Source organism: Scardinius erythrophthalmus (assembly GCF_964197995.2).
Source record: "Scardinius erythrophthalmus genome assembly, chromosome: 12".
NCBI lineage: Eukaryota > Metazoa > Chordata > Actinopteri > Cypriniformes > Leuciscidae > Scardinius > Scardinius erythrophthalmus.
Window position 1 is genome coordinate 16,102,653 of NC_138232.1, and position 26,052 is coordinate 16,128,704.

Below are 26,052 nucleotides of genomic sequence, written 5' to 3' on the forward strand. Positions count from 1 at the left end.
ATGTTGTTCATTTAACTTTCTTTTCATCAAAGAATCCTGGAAAAGTATCACCATTTCCACAATAATGATAATAAAAAATGTTACCTGAGCACCAAATCAGGATATTAGAATGATTTCTGAAAGATCATGTGACACTAAAGACTGGATAAATAATGCTGAGAATGTAGATTTGCCATCACAGGAATAAATTACTAATATTATTTCAAAATATATTCAAATAGAAAACAATTCTTTTAATTTGTAACAATAGTTCACAATTGTACTGTTTTTACTGTATTTTTGATTAAATAAATGCAGTCTGGCATAAGAGACTTCTTGCAAAAACAGAACAGATAACACCATGTTCTAACCTTACAGGCTAAAGTCAAGGCTGTTGTGAATTGAAACACAAATATATCCTCTGTATTTTATTCTATTGTTACTAAGAAACAGCTGATTGAATTATGCAAATAGATAATTAGAAGATGACTCTTTTTTTTTTTTTTTGGTGCTTTTTCTGTTCGTATATTTTGTATTTTCACATAATAAATGGCAGCTATATTGCATATTTTTGTTATCTTGCAGTAATGTCCTTTTGCAAATAAAGTCTTTATTGCAGCAATTCTGTCTCTGTCTTCGTTTTTTCATTAACCGTACATTCTATAAAGCACTCTGAGATGGGTCTTTTTTTATTGAATTTCTGCAGCAAAAGACCTAAACCCAACAAAACAAAAATGTAGAGAGGCTTCAAAAGAAACTGCAGTGCAAAACACAATATATGATCAATACAATATACTGTCTGTTGTATAAGGGCATACCTGACACATAATTCCATCTGATATTAGTGTTTTTATGACATTGTGCTATGATTGACTAAATCTTCCTGTTGGACGAGAACATATGTTAGTGTTTTGAAAAATTATTTGATTTTGAGACATGTTTGCAGTGTTTTGGTATAGTATTGTTGCTAGTGTATTATTGTATTTTGAAAATTAGTGTTGGAGTTTAGTTTACAATGTGTGATTTTGAGCATGAAATTAACTGTTTTGCCAATTGTGTGTTGGTGCGTTAAGAGTTTAGGAAATTTGTTAAAAGTATTGAAAAAATTGTCATAGCACTTGTAAAAAACTGTATATACAGACAAAACTAAAGAGGTTATTAACTAGGCACACCTAAACTGAAGACTAATCAATCTGCTAGGAGACAAACAGGCAGGGAACAGAGGAAAATATGAACTAATATATCATTAAAAACAAATAAGGCCAAATGTAAATTGGTGTATGAAGCCATTCCGTGTCATCTTGTGTTTAATTATTAGATGCATGCTTGAAAGGACATCATTGACGTATCATGCATAAAGTGCAAATGGTGTCATGGTAACACAAATTGTCCATAAATATGTTCTTGTGGAGTTGCAGAGGTGTTTTTGTACACAAAAACATAAAAAGTACATAAAAAGCAAAGTGAACAAACTGGAAAACACAAACTATCAAATACTTGACAATCATTGGAAAATCTCAAATATCTATCTCCGCTTAAAAACAAATAGCAATTGTAGAGGACGCACTTTTTGTAATCTGGTAAGCATATGTGTAGGTGCTACACATATCTAGGTGTTAAATATTATGTTCAAAAGCAGATGCTTTAACAAAATGAATTTGGTTACAAGAATTAAAACAACTGAGAATATACAATGATGTTCCACCAACAAAAATAGTTTTACACAAAACACATCAAAATCAACTGTTGAGTAATAATATAAATAGGTTGAATGGTTCAATAACTTAAAAAGAGGGTTACTATACCTACTACCATAAAACTTACAGGAAGTCTGTTTTTCAGAATGGAACTAAATGCAAACACTGATGAACACTGATTAACAGAACACAGGTGAGACAAATGACAATGATTAAACAGGTGATACAACTGAACTGATAACAAGAGTAACCATAGATACAAATGAGTGGCGGGAAAACCGAACAAAGGAAGACATGTGACTAAAGAAAACAAGACTCAGACAGAACACAACTCTGACAGTACTCCCCTCCACGCAAGGGATGTCCTTGCGCTGTTGATGGACCAACTGCGGAGGGAGGGAGCTCAGGAGGACAAAGAGTAGGTTAAGGGCAGACAGAAGGCAGGAGGGACCAGGGCGGAGCAGACCGTGCAGGCAGCCAGGGTAGAGCAGACAGAGGGAGGAGCCATGGTGGAGAAAGGACTGACGACTCCAGGGAGCTGACTGACGGGGGCGAAGCAGATGGGAGAGAAGACCAAGGTGGAGCCGGAGAGCAGACAAGCCCAGGATCTGGTGGGACATGGCAAAGCCGCCGGCTCTGGCGACTGAGGTGCAGGCGGGGACACAGAAGGGTGCAGTGGAGACAGAGGGAGTGAGGACCTAGGAGGAACAGAAGGGAGTGAGGGGTCCAATGGAGCGGGGGAGACGAAGGGATGAGACATAGCCAGAGGAGTGCAGTCCAGAGGCGAGGGAACGTCGACGAGCGACCAAGGTGGATCCAGGGGGATGAGGGAGCCTGGCGAAACTGGTGAACTGATGGGCCATGGTGGAGCTGAGGGAGGTAGGAGCCAAGGTTGAGCTGATGGATCGACGGGCCGAGGTAGAGTCCCGGTCGCGGAGGTTGGAGGCGGAGACCAGGGATCCACAGACCAGGCTGGAGCTGCAGGCTGGCAGACCCACGGCAACCCCACCGTCTTCAGTCCGTCTTCAGTCCTCCGTCTTCAGTCCTCCGTCTTCAGTCCGTCTAAGAGAGAGACTTGGTTATCATTCAGTTAAGCCTCATACAATTATCTACTTCCTGTTTACTCACCTTTCACGCTGTGTCCGATCCATTCTGCTATTAAAATATCAAACTTACCATCTAGTCTGCTTAGTTTGTGCAAACCTGACAGAAGATCAGACCTACAATGCAGAATCCATCGGAATCCACGGCAAATCCACCTGCCAATCCAGCCGCCAGTCTTCAATCCACATCATCAGCTTCACTTCCTCAAAGTCCGGTTGCTTCGTTCACTGCCTCAGCGTGTCCCATGGCCAGACCAGCGACATTCTCCGGCGAGGCGGAGGACTGCAGTGGGTTTCTTCTTCAGGTATCCTTGTATTTCTCCATGCAAGAACTTCAATTCAGAAACGATTCTGCTCGTGTTGCTTTCATCATTTCATTATTATCTGGACAAGCACTTCAGTGGGCACAATCATTGTGGAATTCGAATTCAGATGTTGTCAAATCCCTCACCGGCTTCATTCAACACTTTAAGGAAGTTTTCGATCAAGCAGCTTCCAACCTTTCAGTGCATGATCAGCTATACAACCTTCATCAAGGACAATCCTCTGTGAGTACTTATACTTTACAATTCCGCACCTTAGCGGCATCCAGTGGTTGGAATGAGACAGTGCTGATCACAGCTTTTCGTCATGGGTTAAATCCTAATATTCGCCAGTTGATGGTGGTTTACGACGACAGCCTGGGAATTGAGAAATTAATTCAGAAAACCATTCGAGTTTCACAAAGACTGTCAGCCTGTGATTCTTCGGTGCCCACTGTATGTCCTCCGCCCACGCTACCTTCAACTGCTCCTCCAGCACCAGAGCCTATGGAGATCGGCTCCTCCCACCTTCCAGCTTCAGAGCGTCAACGACGAATCCTCCATAATCTCTGTCTCTATTGTGCATCTGATAAACATCTTCTCAGTACCTGTTCCATTCGACCTCCACGCCCAGCAGTAAGCACCATTCAAGTCTCACCCAAAATTGAAGCCTTAAACCGCACCACTGTATATCTTCTAACCTCCAGTATTTGTGTCTCAGCGCAAGCCCTCATCGACTCCGGTTCAGCGGGGAACTTCATTTCCACCCAGCTTCTCCAAAAACTGAATATCCGCAAACATCGCAGCACTCAAGACCTCCAGGTACACACTCTCCAGGGAAAACCGCTGGTTTGAGGTCTGCATTCAGAGAAAATCTCTTTTATGGTGCTGGAGGAGTCCACTGCTGAGCTCATCCTGGGACGTCCCTGGTTGGTCCAACATCAACCAACCCTCCACTGGAAATCTGGCGAAATCCTGCGCTGGGGAGAGACCATATGTCATCTGTCCTGTCTATCTTCCATCAAGAAAACCTCCTCTTCCTCATCATCATCATCATCATCTACGTCATATATGAGGTCCAAAATTCCTGTCTGTTCAACCTCAGTTGAGAGCCCTGAAGTACATCAAGTAGAGATTCCAGTGGAGTACCAGGCGTTCCAGGATGTGTTCAGCAAGAAGCTGGCAACCAAATTACCACCTCATCGGCCATGGGACTGCGCTATCGACTTGCTACCTGGAGCCTCTCTACCTAAAGGCCGTGTTTATCCTCTGTCCATCCCGGAGCAGAAGGCCATGGAGGAGTATGTGGAGGAGGCATTGCAACAACAGTTCATCCGCACATCAACCTCCCCTGCCGCTTCAAGTTTCTTCTTTGTGGGCAAGAAGGACGGAGGCTTGAGGCCGTGCATCGATTACCGCCATCTCAACTCTCAACCGTCAAATACAGCTATCCCCTTCCTCTGGTCCCAGCTGCCTTGGAACAGGTGCGTGGGGCTCGCATATTTTCAAAACTGGACCTTCGGAGCGCTTACAACTTGATCCGCATAAGGCATGGAGATGAGTGGAAGATGGCGTTCGTTACCCCCTCTGGCCACTATGAATATCAGATTATGCCCTTCGGGCTGTCTAACGCTCCAGCGGTCTTCCGGGGTACATGAACGAAGTGTTCCGAGAGTACCTCAACCGGTTTGTGATTGTCTACATTGACAATATTCTCATCTACTCATCTTCACTTGCAGAACACCATCGTCATGTCATCCAAGTACTAGAGAAACTGAGAGAACACCAGCTGTACCTGAAACTGGAGAAGTGTTCCATAACACCTCTGTTCAATTCCTGGGTTACATCATTGACCAGCACGGTATCCAGATGGACCAGAGGAAGGTGGAGACAATTCAAGACTGGCCATTACCCTCATCTGTCAAAGAACTCCAAAGATTTCTCGGTTTTGCCAATTTCTACAGAAGATTCATCAAGAACTACAGTCTCATCAGTGCTCCTCTCACCTCTTCATTAAAAGGCTGGCCCAAGTCTCTGTCCTTGACTCCCAATGCCCTCCAGGCTTTCCATCGCCTCGAAGCCTTCACGACTGCTCCAATCCTCATTCATCCCAACCCAGATCTTCCCTTTGTCGTTGAGGTTGATGCCTCTTCCACCGGCGTTGGAGCAGTGCTATCACAGCGGCAGGGTGAGCCTCCCAGACTCCATTCATGTGCCTTCTTTTCCAAAAAGCTGACCCCGGCGGAGCGAAACTATGACATCGGCAACCGGGAACTGTTGGCCATAAAACTTGCATTGGAAGAGTGGAGTCATTGGCTGGAGGGAGCAAATCATCAGTTCAAAGTAATTACAGATCATCGAAACTTGGAATATCTACGGGAAGCAAAAAGATTGAATCCTCGTCAGGCCCGCTGGGCACTCTTCTTCACTCGATTCGACTTCATTGTTACTTACCGACCAGGAAGTAAGAATTGCAAAGCAGACGCACTTTCTCGACTCCATCATTCATCTTCTGAGGATCTCAGTTCTGAACCCATCCTCCCTCCAGCCGTGATCCTCAGTCCCATTCTTTGGGACATCGACCAGCAGATTTCTCAGGAAAACACTCGCCAACCTGCTCCGCCGGGAGGTCCAGAAGGGCGTACGTTCGTGCCCCAACATCTCCGCACTCCCCTTCTGGACTCAGCTCACACTGTTCCGGGCTCTGGACATCCAGGTAGCAAGCGTACCCTCTCGCTTCTCAGTCAACGGTACTGGTGGCCGTCCATCTCCGAAGATGTTTCCAGGTTCGTCCGCGACTGCTCAGTCTGTGCCATCACCAACACTCCCAGAAAGCTCCCTGAGGGTAAACTCGTTCCACTTCCACTGCCCAGACGTCCTTGGTCTCACATCGGAGTAGATTTCATGACCGACCTTCCTAGATCTGAAGGATTTACCTGTGTTCTCGTCGTGGTGGATAGATTTTCCAAGGGTTGCAGACTGATACCTTTACCTGGTCTTCCCACGGCATAAGAAACGGCAGAAGCACTATTTCATCATGTATTCAGAAATTTCGGCATTCCCGAAGATTGTCTCGGACAGGGTACCCCAATTTATCTCCCGGGTGTGGCACGCCTTCAAGCTCCTCGGGGTCACTGTCAGTCTATCATCAGGATACCATCCGCAGACCAACGGCCAGACTGAGCGTAAGATTCAGGAGATTGGACGTTACCTGCGAACCTACTGTCACTAGTACCAAGACAGCTGTAGCCAATTAGCCTGACTACGTCAGACTTCATACTTCCGCTCAATTTCATTTCGCTTCTGTACTCAGTCTAAAACAGCGTCATAGCTTTCCGTTTTCCTCCGGCCTGAAAACAGCCGGGCCAATCAACGAACAGAGGGCAGGCTGAGAGCCGTGACGTAGACGCTGATTGTACCGTGGATGCGTAGATTTACTTCACATAATCTGCAAAAGTCGTTCACAGCCATGTTCACTCCGGTATTTCGCTCAATTGTTTTTGTTTTCGCATCATACATGTGTTTACAGTGGAAGTTAGATGCGGCTGAGCATGCGCATGACACACGCCATAACCAAACGTTATGTGATTGGCTTACGGGTAACCAATGATTTTAAACTTCAGACAAGCGACCCCCCGCGAGAGAGAAAACACTTCTCTATTATGCCATTCCAGACTCTATCTACGAAGCAAAGCGAAGTAGCAGAGTTTGGTATTACCAGGCTAGGAGCCGATACCTCCCCTGCGCGGAATACGCACAGAATTCCCTCACACAGAGTAACACCGGGCTCACCCCCTTTCAGTGCATTCTCGGATACCAACCACCACTCTTCCCTTGGTCGGGTGAGCCCTTGGTGGTTCCAGCTGTCGACTTCTGGTTCCATCAGAGCGAGGGGGTATGGGACTCAGCTCATGTGCATCTACAACATGCAGTGCGGAGGCACAAGGATCAAGCGGACCGTCGGCGAGCCAATGCCCCTCAATATCAACCTGGTCAGAAGGTGTAGTTATCGACGCGGGACATTCGCCTCGGCCTGCCTTTCCGTAAGCTGAGTCCTCGATTCATTGGACCATTCACCATCCAGAGGCAGTTGAACGAAGTAACCTACAGGCTTAACCTTCCACCTCAGTACCGGATCTCTCCTTCTTTCCATGTCTCTCTCCTCAAACCCTTCACTGACCCGGTCTCTCCTGTTTCCACAGATTCCACCTCGGATGACGTACCTCCTCCTCCCGTTCCTGTGGAAGAAGAGCCCATCTATAGAGTCCGATCCATCATGGACTCCCGGCGGTGAGGTCCCCGTCTGGAGTACCTGGTGGACTGGGAGGATTACGGACCTGAAGAGCGGTCCTGGGTACTTCGGGATGACATCCTAGATCCCGCTCTACTCTCCCAGTTCCTCCCAGGGGTCGTGGTCGACCTCGTCGCCGGCAACATCCCTCTTCCCAGACGTCAAGAGCCGCCTCGGGAGGGGGGGGGGGGGTACTGTCAGGATTACATCACCATCTCCTCCCACTCGTTCCCTCACTCCGCCTACTCAGTCATTCACCCGTTCATTATCACCGGATTACTAATCACCGTCACCTGGATCTCATCACTCACCTATATCATTGTCTGATCTTGTCATTCCATGACACACAGACTCTCTACATCACCTACCTGCATACCTACCGTTCCTGATCCTCTTCAGTCCATCCTCTGAGTATCGTCTTCATCTGCATCTGCAAGAGAGAGTATTATTCAGTTAAGCCTCATACGATTATCTACTTCCTGTTTACTCACCTTTCACGCTGTGTCCGATCCATTCTGCTATTAAAATATCAAACTTACCATCTTGTCTGCTTTGTTTGTGCAAACCTGACAACTGCATCTTATTAGATTTATTAGAAATGTTTCATCCATATAAATCACATATAGCAAAACATATTGCTAGAAACACTAATGATTGTTCATAGATTTTTTTTTATATTAGTACTGATTATTATTAATGACTTGAATGGCCAAGAATGAGAATTGAAAAATGCACATAACACCCTCTCATCCTCCCTACACACGATTTTATTCCAAAGCTGTTGACATAGCACAAAGGCATGATCCTGTTTCTGTGTGTAATAACACTCTTTACACTAACACAGTGGCCATGGTCTGAAGCAACACTTTGCATATCAGTATTTGCACATACCAGGTGCGCTGTGTAGAATGTTATGCTCATTAATGATTGCTTACACAATATAACATTTGTTATGCAACCTCTGTCTCCTTGATTCTAAAGGAAGAGTTGTTGTGTTCAACATATTGAAGGTTTAATGGTTTGTTTTGTTCTGAGACCTTGAATCAGGTTTTTAACTGAATCACTGTTTGAACTGTGGCACAAAATCTGGTCCTCCCTGCAGAACTGCCTATACTTTTACAAAAAGAGACTTTCCGGACCATCTGAAGCTGAAACTGAGGGTACGTTTATGTCTCATGTGCAGAAGACAACACTGACAAAACAATCCCCATTCACACAGATCCACAAAAAAGACTACAAACGCTGTATTATGCTGCCAGGGCAGTTGGCGATGTCACTTTGTAAACTTTGTTGTCACTAATATGACTACACTTTGATGTCACTAATATGCATGTGCATGATGTCATTGTTTTAACAAATTCACATTTGTAGTTTATATTTATTACTGTATTTAGTTGAAAATGGTGTCGCGTAAACGCTCCCTGACTCTTTTAGGATTTTCTAAGTGTTTCATGTTCCAGCTCAGCTTTTTATGTTTATTTAAAGTAAATTAAGCTTTCATGCATTTGTGGGATTGATCTTTTAAATCGACTACATTTTCTCTTTTTGAGAGTCATAATTCCCTCTAGGTCCCCAAGTGCCCTCTAGCCATAGATCTCTTGTCTAAACAGAATTAGCCCAAGAAAAATCGACCGTGCTGTCCATGAGTTGTGTGATAGAATCAGAAACATCCATATCAGATTTTACTCATAACTAATGCTTATAGTGTCCCAGCAGCCGGGCATATAGGAACCTAACTGACAGTGATATGTGAATGGAATATCTTCTAATGGCCCAGCGCAACCTTGGTTTCCCTGGTGACTTCTTTTTAGTAAGCAGCATTCAGTAACCTTTTATGACGTGACAAGCATGTTGCTGAAAAGCATTCCCTCACTTTAAATTACAATTATTTGTTTTTGCTCTTCCATCCCATCACATGCCCAATTCTCCTTTCTAACTCTGGAATTGTATAACACCAAGGACTAGTGCTCTCCATTATGCATTAAAAGCAAAAATATGTGTAAAAGTACTTCTGATTCAATTAAGAGAAAGGATGTCACAACACGTGCATGTAATACAATGAACTGATGACAAATGAGAAAATCTTCATATTCTGGCACTATTCTTAACAGGTAATTCTATTTAAGAGATCGACCGGATTTTGTCATTGACTCCACCCACAGTGCTGAGCTTTATCTGCATAATGAGGTCATCATGCAGGCAGCACTTTATTGATTTAGAGTCAAGCATTAAAGCATTTCCTGTGCCCGTAAAGCAGTGCTTGCTGATCACATGTCTGCCCTTTCCTGCATCTTTGACAATGCTTTGTGAATTCAGCATGTGTTGGCTGTGTATTCACAAATTCGCTTTGTTCTAAATCAATGCAAGGGGCTTCACAATGACAGCATGGATATGAAAGAAAAAAAAAGAAAGAGTTTCCATCAAAAGAGAAAGCAAGAAAGAAAAAGGAAGTGCATATAAGTCGGGTGCTTTGAGAAGACAGAAGAGGATATAGTTTGAAAGTGACACAATTAGTTATTAGTTGTTTAACTGAAATTCATTTCTTATCTTTTAGATATGATAGCTGCACACCAATTTAAGTCATAAAGTGGCAATCACAACTATTTTTATCTCTGTAACGACACATTTTAGAACATACCTTAGTATTAGAGATTTTTTTATCTGTCATATTGGATCATTTTTATTATGCAACTAATATCCCCTTCTTTAACATTTAGATTAGGCTACATTTTCTGTCATGCTCACTAAAGTAATTCTTCAAAAAACATAGTCTAAACTCACTTTGCATCTAACATGGGTTAAAGCTCCAGGAAAGATCAAGTCAGGAAGTCATTTATCTCTGTATGGGAAGAAAATTAATATTATAATTTCCTGTAAATGTTTACGCTTAAGACACCTAAAGTACCTAAATCCAAGTGTATTAGCTGTATGACAGCACAGATTTATCCCAAATCACTTTTACTAATCAAGTCTTAAGGAAAGATTTCATTAGAAGCCCTGCTGTTTTTTTACTGTTCCTTCACTTATGGTTTATGATGATGTCGTGAAAGACACAAACAAGCAGTCTCATCCAGGTTTATCTTTGTTGGTAAAGGGAGCAATGTAATGAGCTGAGGACTATGGCTCTCACACAAGCTCACAATGAGGGAGAGAGAAAGAAAATGTATTGGATATAGTTCCAGTCAAGAGATATTTATTTAATTGGTTGATCTTTTTCATTGAAATGAAATCATATACAGTAGATAAACACAGGAGAAAGCATGTATAATGAATGGATGTCTAATAAAATAAATCAAAATATTTTAGCAGATAATTTATTACACTGTGATTACAAACCGTATGGCTCACAATGTTATTCAGTAGCCAGAATCTTTATACAGAATGGACTTCAAAAACCACTAACACTTAAAAATTAAGATCAGCAAGTCCTCAACGTTTTATAGAAATACAAGTCAGTATTCAATCTAAACAAAAATATCTTGACCCCCCTATTCTATTAACAAGAATTAGGCAGCAAGCTACAGTAGGTCTGCTCACAGTTATAGAAATACACATTTGAAAATAAAATAGAAATTTTTTTGGTAAGATTTAAGAGAGTAGAAAATGATTGTATTACTATTTCTTATATACATACAAGGCACTAGTAGGATTTTTTTTCAAGTCCAAATTACTTAAAAGATATCAGCTGCATCATGAATGTACCGCCTACCCAGGCAACACCATATGGGAAACTAATTTGACAGAAAGCGGAAATATTTGACTGATAAATGCTCAAATACGGAGCAGAAGCTTTCATGAATTCTCTTGAATTATTATTACTAGAATCCATTACTAAGCATAAGTAATAAGATTCTCATTTATTGACGTGTACATGTTGATTAAATCATCGATACAGAGACATGCTCTTGCTCTGATAAAGGTACATGTAACCGTCACAAAAGAGTCGCTTCGCCACACCTTCCATCTCTCGAGGCACTTGATTTGCCAGCTGAGCCAGAGACATATGTAGGTACTGGCCAACCTCTGGACATGCCCGAACTTCTGGGATGTTATAGCCATTGCTTTCACCTACAAACAGATAAGTTTGTGATTAACGTCCAAAAGTGTTGAACTCTTCGCATTCCACAGCACGCATTCCACACACATTCACTTACCAACGCGGTCAGCCATACTATCAAAGAAGATCCAGTCAGTATCCCGAGGTCCGTACTTGACGAAAGAGACGTAGTGGCTGGTCTCTATGCACAGCACAGCGAACAGCTCTAGTTTCTCCCGTGGAGGAGTGCGTGGATCAGACCCTGAACTCTGTGAGTAAGAGAAGCCCTGAGGAAGATGCAGGCTTCTGGTTTTGTGGCATCGACGCTGCTTGTGAGAGTGAACCTACAATAAATTTAGTTTATGATCAGTAAACTAAATTATGTAAATTATGTTTAGTTTATGATCAAAAGATAGTTTATGATCAGTTTATGAATCAACTGATTTTATTGCATATATATGATCAAGCCTTTGAAGGTGCCCCTAGGAAAGGACTGTATCTATGCAACATAAATGATAAAGAATATTTAGAAAAATGCAAAATGTTTATTTAACACCCTACCTGAGTGGAACATTTCAAACAGAAATATTTGAATCCTGTATCACTAAACAATGCGTCTCTGAAGCACTCAGCACACTCTTCATTTGCTAGCTGACCACACAACACACACGGCTGAGGACCTAATGGACAAATGTACATAAACACACACCTCAAATGACTCATAAGAACACATAGAAACCGGGAAATACATTAATAGGAAACCCCCGAGACATTCATATTTGTGACCCTGGATCACAAAACCAGTCACAAGTCGCACGGGTAAATTTGTGGCAATTACCAACAATACATTGTATGGGTCAAAATTATTGATTTTTCTTTTAATTCATGATGCTAAACATCATGAGGATATTAAGTAAAGATCATGTTCCATGAAGATATTTTGTACATTTCCTACCGTAAATATACAAAACATTTATTTTTGTGAGTAAATGCAGCACAATCGTGAACATAAATGGACAACTTTAAAGGCGATTTTCTCAATATTTTTCGATTTTTTTGCCCCTCAGATTCCAGATTTTCAAATAGTTGTATCTTGACCAAATATTGTCATATCCTAACAAACCATGCATCAATGGAAAGCTTATTTATTCAGATGTACAAAAAATTGACCCATGTGACTGGTTTTGTGGTCCAGGGTCACATTTGTATAAACGTTTAAGACAAGTTACCATCAACGAGAAGACCTGTGATGTCCAGTTCTATAGAAGGAATGATTTTTGGAAACATTTTGAAACTCTTCCCTGAGCGAGGCATAGTAAGAATCAGACAGGCAGGCACCTGGAGGAATAAGTAACAGTTTGAACATACAATAACTTGCACATCTAGATTGTGGATCCATTTAAATTAGATTTCAAGAAAAACACATATAAGTTGTCTATCCATTTGGGTCACACCAGAAATATTTACGCAGAGAGAAACAGTACCATCTGCAGGTCATGCATTGAATGTCCACGCAAAATAGGACAAAATAAAGAACTGAAAGCAGAATCTCAAACACAAAACATGCAAAGAGACGAATGATACCTCTGCAAGTTTCAGACTGTTGCTGAAAAACGAATGTTCCAGTAGCTGTTGAACCGTCGGCAGGACTAAATGGTGGTTGTAATCCATAAAGATTTGGTAGTAGTAACAGCTTTGCTCTTTATGTCCACTTGCCGATGGGCTGCTGAAGACAGATAAAGTGATACATACAAATATATCAAAACATAAACTTGTATAAACTAGACGGCATTCTCTTGCCAAGACATATTTTGCAGAAGTAATCTACTAATCTAAAAATTAGTAGGAAACAAGAAACTGTTTACACTAACGGTTTATATACACATACTGAAATATTTGTTGTTTTCAATGGGTAGTTGAAGGCTACACAGTAGGAACAGAGATTTGGTGTAATAATATATTGGGCAACACTTTATTTTACAGTGTCCTTGTTAGATATGTTACATGTACTTACCATAGTAATAACAGTAAATTATGCATAATTACACACATCTAACCCTCAAACAAATCCTAATCCTATCCTAACCCTATAGTAAGTAAGTAGCCTACATGTAGTTAATTAATATAACTTACACCTTAAAATAAAGCGTAATCATTTATTAATACTTAAAGGGTTAGTTCACCCAAAAATGAAAATTATCCCATAATTTACTCACCCTCAGGCCATCCTAGGTGTATATGACTTTCTGCCAAACACAATCGGAGTTATATCCTGGCTCTTCCAAGATTTATAATGGGAGTGAATGAACTCCAATGGTGTTTGGCTGAAAGAAGAAAGTCATATTCATCCGATCATCAGTAAACTCGGTCAGCATGATGTCAAGACACAGAGGATGCTAAATTGCGAGGGGATTTTTGATATCTCGGGTGAGTAAATTATGGGATAATTTTCATTTTTGGGTAAACTCACCCTAAGGGCATATTTACACTTGGTCACTTCATGTGTTTTTTACTGATCAGATAGCTTTTTAAACTGTTCATTTTCCATTTGGACAAAAAAATGTATTTTGGAGGTCATTTACACCTGGTCTTCTCACAATCGGATAGCTATCTGATCAGAGAAAACACATTAAGTGAACAGGTGTAAATAGGCCCTAAAATATTGCCAATTCTTTTTTGTTTAGTAGTGTTTATAATATAAATATATAATAGTTGGGATTATTTATTTGGCACTACCTCAAAAAGTACAAAGAAAAATTAATGAAATCATGAAGGAAGCTGAATGGCTAGCCTAAATACCGTAAGATTCCCATCCCTATTCCCTACTAAAAAATAAGATTAAATCAATGAAAAAGTTCCCCACCAGAGTTTAAGTGGTGGATCTAGAGAGAGAATCTCTTGCATGATGAGAGAGAGGAACTCTTCAGGATCTGCACACATCAAGAAAAACACTATGCTTAGTCCAATTCCATGAAACAGCCAAGAGATCTTTTATAGATAATGAGATATAAATAATTTGTGTAAACAGCTGTGTAATATTTTGGATCTGTGTTTTGATGACTTGCAGATAAATGTAAAGTTGGACATTTTCCTTCAATATTCTGTTTGAAATCTGACATAGTTAACAAAGCTGAATGCGGCTATGACATCAAGAAGAAAGCGTACCCTTCTCATCTGTGGTGTAAGTGGGGCAGCGTTCCCGATTTTGTAATTGCTTCCGAAGATTCATCACACTGTGCTCTGGTACAAAACCATGCCTGTAAATATGAGAGAATATGTGGTTATTCAAGCTCTCCCATTATGTATATATGTGACTGTGAGTGAAACTTCTTTCAGATTTTTATTTTACAAAAAATACATTTCATTTCAAAAACATTTCAATACAAAGCTAAAATCTTACTTGCGGAGAGGATTGACAATGCTTTTCAGTAGGATGCTTTGAATGGTTTGATCTTGCGTGGACTTAAAAAGCAGAGAATCCAGAACTGATGAACAGGAAAACACACTGGAAAAAAAAATAAAAAGGATTTTTCTTTTGTAATTGCTTTTGGGGCGATTCACATCACACTTAATATTTGTGAAGTCTGCACATTGTATATATACTTTAAAGTGTATTCATATATTATGTACTTTATACAATTTTTAAAGGTTTTCTGTAAAAACATTGCATTTGCATGAAATCAGCAAAGTTTATAACTCTTTTCATCTTCAGCCTAGGGTCTATAAGTTCTAACCTGAACAGGGCAGAGTCCATATAACAGGAGTTGCAGTGACCCTGAATGCCCTTCATCCGACCAATCAATTGCTTTGACACATCTTCTGTTCTAATAGGTGGTACATTCTCCTCTTCCACATATACAGATGCCTTATCTGTTACAGAAAAAAAAAGAATGAGGCACAAAAGTTCCACCAGTTGCACTATAGTAGGTGATGACATATATTGTGGCCATAATCAACCAGTGCAGTCCTTGAAAATGTTTCACTTTCTACTGATAAACACCAGACACACCCATTTCAGGTGTGTTGTCTCATTAGATAATCAGGTCTTACCAGAGTTTCCATTAAACTCCTTCTCCTTTGCAGCAGAGAAACGATCATCAGGCCGACAAATTGAAAGTTTCACAAATAAACCACTTTGAGGAGGACATTTAAAGTATTGTTTTCCTTTATATGTTCCATCACTCACTCCACTGCCGTCCTCCTAAGAACAAATACACAGATTTTTAAAAGAATACAACAATTGGCTGGCTAGTTTTCTTTTCTTTCAGAACTACAGGAATTCCTCAAAGGTGCCAACTGATAAAGTTTATAAAGAATATTATAGCCTACCACTTCCAGCAAAGCACTCTTCTCAGGATAATCAGGTAAATATCCTATCCAGCGTACAATTCCATAAGCAATTTTTTTCCCCACAATAAACTGCACTAGGGAGCCAACAGAAATTTCTTCAGTATCAGGAACACCCCCCATCTCTGGGCTTTGAGAAGTGTCCATTTTTTCGGTTTCATCTGGTCACAAAAACAAAAAACAAAACAAAAGGAAAAGCATTTTAAAGAACTAACTCCATTATATTTAAAAGATAAAAATAGTTGTTCATGTAAATGCCCATGCTCTAATACTTGTGTTACAAGTACATGTGGTGACACATACATATGTTACCTTTATTTAACAGTTCCTCTTTAATTACACAATCCAATGGGACTGATATCTCTCCTCCTTGCTTCCCCTCTTCATCTTTATCCTGAGAAGAGGAAAGTTTTAGGAAATCATTCTAACCTTTTATTATAACACTGTATTAAAACTCATCTTTGTATGACAGATTGTTTTTCTTATACACACATCTTTTATCTAATATTTAATAATCAGTGTTTGATGCAGATCTGTAATATTCTTTTAATTTAAATGTAGTTGACCTGTCACGTTAGTGCTATTTTTATGTTTCACTCATGGGATTAATAAAGTATATCTAAGTTTGAGTTTTATCTTCAGCTCTAAGTAAAGTGTTCAAAGAGAGTGTTACAGAAATATTTCACTCAAATATAAAATGTCTGTTGTTATTTTATCACCCTCATGTGTAAAATTCTTCAAGATTTCTCCTTCTGTGTTTGACCGAACAAACGAAGTCAAACAGGCTTAGCACCACAGTAAGTAAACTATTTATTTTTGGGCAAACTATTCACTTGGATCACTCTAATGAGAAGTCAGTACTCACGGTAGATATGAGAACCAGTTTACCATCTGGGCTGTCCTTTATAGCCATGACCATGCCATGGTGAGCATTTTTGTCACCAAAAAAGGTTACTCTGTCTCCAACATTGAGAGGCTCAGTAGATGTCATGGATGGGGACGACTGAGTAGGTAATGGTGGTGCTGAAGGTTTATGATCCACTGGTTTGATTCTTGTAAAAGGGGCAAAAATGCCTGAGTTATTGGAACATGTGAAGTAGGTCTTGTGGAGGAAGGAACCATCATTTTGACCTTTTCCTGTATCTTCACCCTAAGAACAGAAGAGAATATAGGATTTTCATATTACCCCTAGTGGATTATCCTTTGTATTGCTCAACCTTTATTTTCTCTTTAACACAACTACAGGACCATTCTCACACACAAAATACTCACCTGCAGTTCCACCCCAAAGAAGACTCCTGTAATAGGTTCATAGCTACAAGATTTGATATTTCCAATGTATCGAATCACACCTTTGAGCCATTTCCCATTACACTCCACATAAACCCGACAGTCTAAGGACAGATTTGAAGCCTCCTCTAAAGCCTCAGGGTCTTTCAGTGCAACCAGTCGTTCTTCATTGGATTCAAGAGCCAGCAGTAATTCTGCTGATCTGCGTGTCAATGGTTTCAGTAGAAGTGCATCAATGTCTGTATGCATTGCTCTGCCTATACGAACTACAGGTAAAAGGTTTGTGTTGTGTTCCTTTTTCCATTCCATATATAGATCCTTATCAATGAAGCATATTTCACCAGGTTCTATGTACCCAATTGGCGGTTTTGCAATTATGATGAAGTATATCTTCTTGTCGGCTGAAGCCATTTCTTATGTCACTTGGAAAACTGAAGTACTGTCAGGCTTTCAGGGTGAAACCAGTGTTTCCAGAATGGGCAAGGGAGTCTTCAGTTATTTGCTCACTTCGAGCAAAGCTTATTCTTCCCGTACAGGAACGTCATTCAAATATCTCCAGGTTAACAAAAGTAAATGATTTAAAACAACTGCGCTGGTAGATAGGAAGAGCTGTGTAGACACTTCCTGCAAAACAGTCAATAGTTAGAGATAGTCAGTTTTGTATGTAACGTTAAATAGACAGTTCATCGATAGCCCATTGACTTGGTAGACTAACTTAACGTTACATGGCTAATGAAGTTTTTTAAATAGATGAACTACTCTAAAGCGACATCATTAAATGAATAATTCCCAATTAAATTGCACAAACATCCGAGCTTATTATGCTAATTACTTACCGATGTCAGTTAGTACTTTCGATTTCTGTATCTAAAAACGAATCTCGTTAAAAACTGTGAATCTTCTTCCAAATAAGAAATACACTTCAAAGGTTGCTAGAATAATGATGTGATTGTCTGAAGTTTAAGTCTAAATGAAACTACTCTCTAGACATATCGTCGGTATGTAAAGTTACAAACAACCAGGCGCAGTTTTTTTTTGTTTTTTTTAGCTCAAAACCAAAACTATACAGTCATCTGTTGAAAGGCGTGTTGTGATTGGATGTTGCTTCCACACGTAATCACAGGCGTCGTCGCAGTTTTATGACAGCCGTGTTTTGGTGTGAAGATGGCTGAACGTGAAGCGCTAAAGAGAGAAATAGAGGAGCTGCAAAGTAAGTGTGATATTTTATTTATATATCGCTCTTTTAGCGTAATTCAACAGTGGTTTTAGCATTTCCCCAAACCCTATGTTCGTTATTAGCCACATTTAAATGAGGGTTCAGTAACAGTGTGGCTGTTCTAACGGTTTTCACTAAAGCTAACTCAACTGTACTGTGCCTGGAGGAACACCCTTTGAGATGTTTTAACGTTAGCAGCTATGCTTTTCTTTTCCATATGTTGATTTTCATTGTCCTCGCTGTTGGTAGTTATTTGCTGTAGAACAGGTTCAGAAACTATAACTTACATGGCAGTGGCAAAAACGACAGTGACACGTCCCTTAAAAATATGGTGAATGTCTCTGTTCGTTTCTGTTAACATTTGTTATTTTTAATACTAACGTTATTCTATTCTTTATAGTATTGTCTTCAGATTTCTGTCACATGTATTTGCTTTCTTGGTAGCTGTTGAATATGTAGCTAATAGAAAATAGTTTTGATGAAACATTAATGGTTGAAAACGATGATCGCCTAAATTTGCAAACTTTGAAACCACAATTACATCAAAATTTCTTGCCACATATAAGACAAGGTATAGACCTTTAGCAAAATTAATTCAAAATATTCTAGCAGAGTGTTTATTGGCTTATGATTTATGCATATATTTTATCATTTTGTTTTAATGAGACATATGCTCTGCATTTGATTTTGTAGTTATCAACTATAATATTTTACAAAGTTGAAATTAATTTAAAGTATTTAGCATAAATTGATAGTTTACAAAAATTGCCATTGAAAATGGAAAGATACAATTGAAAAATCTATTTCAGGATATACTGTATATCTTGCATTGACTGAAGTTTATATTGTATCTTGTATATCTTGTCAGTTGAGCTTGAGTTTAATCTCATGACTTTGAATGCCATCTAATTTCACACTTCTTGACTTTGCAGACCTCATTAATGACTATAAAAGCACTCACGGTGACATTCCCTCAAGCTCTGCCCAGTGGGATCATGCCAGACACGGTTCAAGGAGGGGCCAGAGTCAGGGTCATGCCTCGCATTACACACAGTCAAGTTCATCAATGCCACAGCCGTATGTGCCTCATTCTTCTGGCAGCTGGAGGAAAACATACTCCCTTAACAACAAGACAAACAAGGCTGTTGGGAGTCATGAGTCTCACCCAGCTCTGGACCACCTGAACCAGCCTTCTCATCGCATCGCTACATCTGGAGCCACTGCTACTGGGGAGGATGTTGGACTTGTTGGGAATAACAGTTTTTTATTTAAAAAGTTGACAACAGAACAAGCGAAGAGTAAATCTGCAACATATTCGCTCGGTGTCCAAAGTGATACTTCAAAGGAGAGGAAAAGTGATGCCAGTGGAAAAAGGACTGTGCTTATATCTGCAACAGAAAAAAACGATCATGGCTGTTCATCTACCAATGAATTAACTGACTCGACTTTATCATCAGAGCCTGAAAGGAAGATAAAACCCACTTTTAAATCATCCTCAGCTGTGAACAATCCCTCTATCCCTTCAACTGTTAAACTTCCAGCTCAAATTCAAGTCAAACCACACCTCCCCACTGCTGCCATATCCAATAGGACTGTCGTATTGTCATCAGCCAATAAAGATTCTTCTATGGCTTCTTCAACTTCTAACCTTCAGTCTCAGGCTTCATCGAGTCCCGCAAAGCTCACTCAGTCTCAGGCTTCCTCGAGTCCGGCAAAGCTCATCCAGTCTCAGGCTTCCTCGAGTCCCGCAAAGCTCCTTCAGTCTCAGGCTTCCTTGAGTCCCACAAAGCCCCAGCTTAAGCTAGACTCAACTCAGACACGTATAGCCTCGCCATGCCGTAAGAGATCTCGGTTTACTTGGGTGAAAAACCAAGAGATGGTAAACATAAAAAGCACACCTAAGCCAGTGAATTCTCTCTCCCCAGCCTCTGAATCCTCTACTGGGACAGCCACTGTCAGAAGAGTCTCCAGCTCCAACAAGAGGGTGTCTCGCAAGCCTTTGTCTCTCTCCCTTGGAGATCCTAAGACCTCAAAGTACACATGGGTGTCTTCATCTGTTTCCCTGTCAACAGCTGGGAAAGCAAATACTTCAACGAAAATGCTACGCAAGCCTCTTTCGCCCAAATCTCTTAAAATCCCTGTAAGAACCTCTCAAAGTGGACCGGAGGGACCCAAAAAAGAAAAGCGATACAGCACAACCTCGACGGCGTCATCCAAAAAATCTAGAGCAGGGGGTGCTACTACATCCCATGCTGGAAATACTAGCCGCTATCGCTGGAAGGCGGCTGGACAAAATGCGACAGCAAATCCTAGCTCAACTTCTAGGACTACCCATAAGAGCACAGTGTATCGATGGACCGCTAATAAGAATGCTCAAAAGGGGGAAAAGGGATCTGCTGTGTCCTCAAGCTCAGCCCGCATTAACCCTTCTACCACTCCACTGTCAGCTGGTGCCTTCAAGCTCAGAAGCCAAACCAAGATCATCAGAAAATCTGTTAGCAAGTAAGTTCTGCTTTAAGGCCAGTTCACACTGCACCGACAGACGCCAACCAGCGGCAACAGACACATAGTCTGGTTTTGTTGGATCAGTGTTTTACACTTGTCGGTGTCTGTTGCCATTGGTCGGTGCTTGTTTCTACTGTTTGTCGTGTCGTGAAATGTCTGAGGGGGCGTTTACCCTAGAGCGTTTTTAACTAAAAACCAAAAACTTTGAATGCGTTTGGCCATTCATTAACCCGATAGTTCTGGGGCCTGAAAACACAAACTTTTGAAAACAAGTTTTCGAAAATTATACCATTATACTGTTTCCTTAAACTACAAAATCGCAAAATTGTGAAATCGGAAAAGCGAATTAGTTCAAACTGCATAGTGTTTCTTTACAAAGTGACATCGCCAACTACTGGCCTGACCATGCATACAGCGTTTTTAGTCGTTTTTGCAGATTTTTGACAGCATTGTTGTCTGTATGCGCAAAAACGCAGAGGAAAAACGTTTCCATTTTTAGTACATCATTGTTGTTAAAAGTAAACGTACCCTGAGAAATTACGAACTATAATCTGGTGATTGTCTGCATTTGTCAGTGTCTGTTGGTGCAGTGTGAATCGGCCTTTAAGATTGAAATGGAATGTTCCATAATGTGGGATGTTATGAATAATTTTAGAGATGCACCGATATAAAAATTCTGGTGGCCCGATACTATAAACAGATAATTATTTTCATGTTATGTCCAATATCTGCTAAATGCCTGATATTAAAAATGTTATACTATTTGACTAAATAAATAATAAAATAAAACACTTAAAAAACTTTAATTAAAATTAAATAACTCAATTGTTTTAAATGCTACAGATAGCCTACCATTGCAATCTACAGTATGAACAATTATTTGACTGTTATTAAACTTTATTTACTTTAACTATAAAATTGAAAACCTTATATATATAATATAAAAAAAGAAAAAAATATATAAATCTATAAATATTTCATAGGCTGCTCTTTGTGAGTACAGTCTCTACAATTAGAGTTTTTACTAATTCTAAATGTATTTTGCAACATATTTTATCAAAAAGTGCGGAAACACTGTGTATTATATGACCCCTTTAAAGTCTAAAATGATTATTAGTTGCAAATGTCACAGCTGGTAGCAGTATTGTTCTTAAAATGTCCTCTAGATGGCAGCATAATAGTGTTTTAAATTTATTTTGCACTTCAATTGAACAAACTAAGGATACACTTATTTTTGTACTGACTTTTGTAACATAATAAAAATCATAGTTTTTTTTTTACACAGGAATTCTTACAGAATTTAATGCATGTTTTGTCTATATGCAGTCCCTCCTTAGAGAGAAGATACAGCCCTATTGTGCAGACTATAAGGAGCCGGTATTCTTTGTGGAGGCGGACACATGCTCAGGTGAAGAGTCCAACCAATGCCAGGCGAGCACAGCCCAAAGTTCTGGTTTCATTTGGCAGACACAAGCTCCGCCGCCTCTCTCTCACCACCACCTCATTAGGGACCTCAAGATCAGGTCAGTTACTATGACTGCACATTCACAAAATGCTTTGCAACTCTCAAAACGCAATGCAACTTTACCTCTGCCTTTTTAAATGAACAGATTGTTTTTGCCCCCTCTGTGACTAATAGGCTTAATTAGTAATTAACGAAAACAATCTCTGGAAAATTAATTATCGCTGCTTTGTTTATATTCCTCTGAGAGAGGTTGAGATGGGCTTTATGTACCCTTGGAAACACAAACCTTCAGCATAGATTAACTGTACACTGGGGGGTACTGTTGTGAAAATAAAGTCTTAAATAGATGATAGCATGGAAATCTTTGCTTCTTCCTGTCCATCTCAGAGACTTGCCTGCACTGTCTAGATCAGTGGTACACAGAGTGCCTTAAAGTCGCAGCCTGACCCTAGAATATAACACATTTTTCAAATTGTTTTTCTTCTAATTTGTAATTTTAATTAGTTCAATATATCCCTATGGATATACCAGACATTTGCATACCCTTTTATTGTTCTTACTACTTATGCATTTCTATTGTCTAAAATACACTACTCAACTTTTGCCCAGATTTTGTCATAATTTGCATTCTGGACATGTTGCCTAAAGACAGAGTCAGTCTTCAGATTTTGGCCAGTCTGTATTTGACAGATTTTGCAAGAAAATTGCATAGTATATGATGGTCACAGGCTTGAGTTCTATCTACTATAATTCTGTTCAGTCAGAGGTTATCAAGCATGTCTGATATTTTGAGCCCATTTTATAACACATTCTTTGCTTTTGTTGCATGTGTCCACGTGAGTTTGAATGAAAAGTCTGGTAGTTTGTGATCCTTAGTTGTTAAATGTATAATGCCCGTTTAACTCTTACAATTTACAAAGCCAGGAAGTGTACAAAGCCTAGAGTTTAAAAACTGTTCAGATTTTAAATGTTGTGTAGCATGTTCCTGCCTTTAGAGTGAGCATTGGTGCGAACTAGGTCGTACTTGGATTTTCTGATTTGATCAGAGGTGGTAATGGGCTTTGTGAGCCACTATATTATAATTTATGACTAGGCTTGCATTGACTATTGTGCATTATTGCTGCAAAATTCACAACTTCTCTACCATTGGCAGCTTTTGAACTGCAAATGTCTGGCTTTTAACAGTTTTTAAAACTGTTTAACACATGTGACTGTATTTAGTCTCTGCAGAGGTTTTTCTTTTGTCTGAAATCTCCTAAAAGGGGAATACCATGAATTAAGTCTATTGTCTGACCAACAGAGGGCAGCATGATCTCAACAGCCTGATTGGTTTAAAAGGGAGTAGGTTTGGGTGTGATGGCCCGTATCCGCTGGGGATAGGAGGAGTTAATTAATTGCCCAATCGGCCCGTGATGGTGTACATGTGCCGATAGCGGGTAATTTGCAGCAGTGGCTCGCCGTATACGGCTACACTATCAAACCCTGCCAGCGCTCTCGCTCAGTAGATAAAAAGGAGCTAATGCGTAATTATCCCTTTGCAAATTGGATTGTTTTAACGAACTGGAGAATATAAGCCCAACCTGATGGAAAGCAATCACTGTTTTTACAGCCAACTCCACCCCATCCCTATGAAGGCAAACCGACAATCTCACTGTATTCTGTTTCTGCGCACATTAGAGTGTCAGTCTCACTGCCTTCCTTTTCTATACCTGTAAATTTGCCTCTCTGATATTATTGCCACCAAGGTCTTGAAATAGGAAGTTTTGTCTTGTTCCAGTCCAGCAAGGTGATGCATCTTTTTGGTTGAATATGAAGAGAGAGGGGCGAGCGGGAAAGACAGGGCGGGTGATGGAGGGGTTAGCCAGAGGGACTCTGTGCAGGAGATAAGAATGGCTAATAAAGAGCAAATTGAATTACTAATGAGGAGAAAGAGGGCAGCCGCGTTAAAAACCACCACTAACTGCCTCTCCTCACTGCCATGGCCACTGCCGCGTGACATCTCTTAATTCCTTCTCTGATGAGTGCCCACCACATGTCTCTCTCTCTCTCTCTCTCTCTCTCTCACTCCCTCCCTCTCTATCTGTTTACCGAGGCTGGTTGGTTATCTGTTGGGGGATTTAAAGGGGCATAAACCTAAGTGAGCAGTTAGGAGCGTAATGAATTGCGGGCAGGGGAGAAGCGCCTCGATAATCCCATAAAATAGATAAATGACAGAACACAATAGTGAGGAGATGAGAGGGAGGGAGAAAAGGAGAAGAGAGGAAATGAAGCCGCCTGAAGCGTCTCAACAGAATTTGGCTTAGGACTCTTGAGGGTTCGTACACAAATAAGGGCAACTTAGTGTGCACTGATTTGTCTTCACTCCCTACAGAACAGCTTCATATATTTGTGGATGCATTTACATCCTTAGTCATAAGGTCTTACCATGGTTTGCTGTGGCTATTAGGGATGCTCCGAAATTTTGGCTGCCGAAAATTGCATTTTTGGTTTTTGGCCGAAAGAGAAAAAAGACCAAAAATATGAGCCGAAAATTTATCCCGGCCCTCAGTATTCAGCGCCTAAGTTTCACTCTCGTGCAGCATTTTTGGTTTTTAACTTTCCAATCGGCACCACTTCCGAAGATGCACAAAATAAAATTCCACAGGAAGTGGTGAAGTCAAGCAGTGTGACACACAGATCGTTAACGGCGGGTCCTTGTGGTAATTACAGTATGTGGACAGGAAATCCAAACGCTCATCATCTATCAACCTCAAATATGGCTTATCATTTGAAACATGTAAGTAGTAGCAACTTTACATGGCCGCTCACTCTAACGTTAACCTACAGTAGATTAATGTGCGCTATTATTAGGCACATATCCAAGTGTTGGTGTGGAGTGTGTAAGCTGAAGTATCGTGTGCTGACTGCAAGACACCGAGGCATTAAATAATCCTGTAAAACAGAACAACGGATTTCAGCATTGATAATAATAAGAAATGTTTCATATTAGAAAATCAGCTTTTTAGATTTTTGTGATGCGATAGACAGCCTGAAAAAATTCAGAATCCTGGTTTTAGTATTTATTTTCATTTTTATTCGTTTCGTTTTCGTTTTTATTATTAATTTATTATTAATTACTTAATTATTATTAATTAAACCTGTAATATTTATTTTTTTCTTGTAGACTTTATAGGAGCATTATATTGGTAATGTGCAATGTGGTGTACATATCTGAGTGTGGCTTCAGATCTCCTCCTCATGCGTGTTTGTGTAGGCAGCCTCTCCATGTGTTAAAGCGATTAACTTCAGGGAGAGTTGCTGTGGCTTTATTTGGTAGGATGTATACACCCTCACCCTACCCTTCCATTCCACACACTCAAATACACACTAAATTTCAGGTCAAAGTTTTAACATCTCTGCAAATGATTGGGATTTTAATGCGTAAATCAGAGGGCAGTGTGTATCTTGTTCAGGTGGCAATCTCAGGTATATAGTGCATGCACATGCTGACCTGATTAAGCATCGATATGGAAGGTTTACGATTAAGTTATGATTTAGTTGGACACATCGCTCTTCTCGTAAATGCATACTCACATAGTCATGTTACCTCAATTCCAAAAACGTGCCTATATTCACACCTTAGCCCTGACCACCTCCATAGGGGTCCCATTACAAAATTTGCACCTTTTTATTTAACCATAAATCACTTGTCCGGTCTTCACAGCTCTGAACTCACTGACATTTCACACTCTTTCTGTTGGTGCCGCGTTGTTTACACGCGTGCAGGCAGTGGCCACACATGCAAATGTCAACAGCGCCTAAATATAGGCTTGTAACCTTAA

General features: G+C 40.3%; 2 protein-coding genes across 4 annotated transcripts in view; one reads left to right on the forward strand and one right to left on the reverse strand.

Annotated features, from left to right (window-relative positions):
• Positions 1 to 10,535: 10,535 nt before the first annotated feature.
• On the reverse strand, positions 10,536 to 18,148 carry cyldl (cylindromatosis (turban tumor syndrome), like). Of its 2 annotated transcripts, none has more exons than XM_081380375.1 (15): positions 17,882 to 18,148; positions 17,028 to 17,669; positions 16,621 to 16,905; positions 16,068 to 16,149; positions 15,738 to 15,916; positions 15,459 to 15,609; positions 15,143 to 15,278; positions 14,809 to 14,913; positions 14,574 to 14,665; positions 14,272 to 14,338; positions 12,993 to 13,134; positions 12,638 to 12,746; positions 11,970 to 12,088; positions 11,527 to 11,752; positions 10,536 to 11,440 (listed from the first exon to the last, which is right to left on the reverse strand). In XM_081380375.1, exons 2-15 carry the CDS (start codon positions 17,454 to 17,456, stop codon positions 11,256 to 11,258), a joined length of 2,307 nt encoding a protein of 768 aa, XP_081236501.1. In that variant the 5' UTR covers positions 17,457 to 17,669; positions 17,882 to 18,148; the 3' UTR covers positions 10,536 to 11,255. The 2 variants fall into 2 exon arrangements, with proteins under 2 accessions (XP_081236501.1, XP_081236502.1); XM_081380376.1 differs by having other exon boundaries at positions 12,993 to 13,131; positions 17,882 to 18,112.
• A 44-nt stretch (positions 18,149 to 18,192) lies between these two features.
• The window catches only part of zc3h3 (zinc finger CCCH-type containing 3), a 68,137-nt gene continuing 60,277 nt past the window's right edge, over positions 18,193 to 26,052 (forward strand). Inside the window, exons 1-4 of one of the 2 annotated variants that reach the window (XM_081381007.1) lie at positions 18,193 to 18,255; positions 19,194 to 20,099; positions 20,187 to 20,763; positions 22,093 to 22,289. In XM_081381007.1, the coding sequence (XP_081237133.1) occupies positions 18,210 to 18,255; positions 19,194 to 20,099; positions 20,187 to 20,763; positions 22,093 to 22,289 (1,726 nt within the window). In that variant the 5' untranslated portion in view covers positions 18,193 to 18,209. Of the gene's footprint in view, positions 18,256 to 19,193; positions 20,764 to 22,092; positions 22,290 to 26,052 lie in introns of both variants that reach the window. The other variant, XM_081381006.1, reaches the window with a different exon arrangement.

Excerpts from the sequence above, each read along its gene's own strand:
- cyldl (XM_081380375.1), bottom strand. The coding sequence starts at position 17,456 with ATGGCTTCAGCCGACAAGAAGATATACTTCATCATAATTGCAAAACCG. Across the intron at positions 15,917-16,067 it reads AGAGGAACTGTTAAATAAAG|ATGAAACCGAAAAAATGGAC; the intron begins GTAACATATGTA and ends TTTTGTGACCAG. Across the intron at positions 15,279-15,458 it reads GGAGTTTAATGGAAACTCTG|ATAAGGCATCTGTATATGTG; the intron begins GTAAGACCTGAT and ends TTTCTGTAACAG.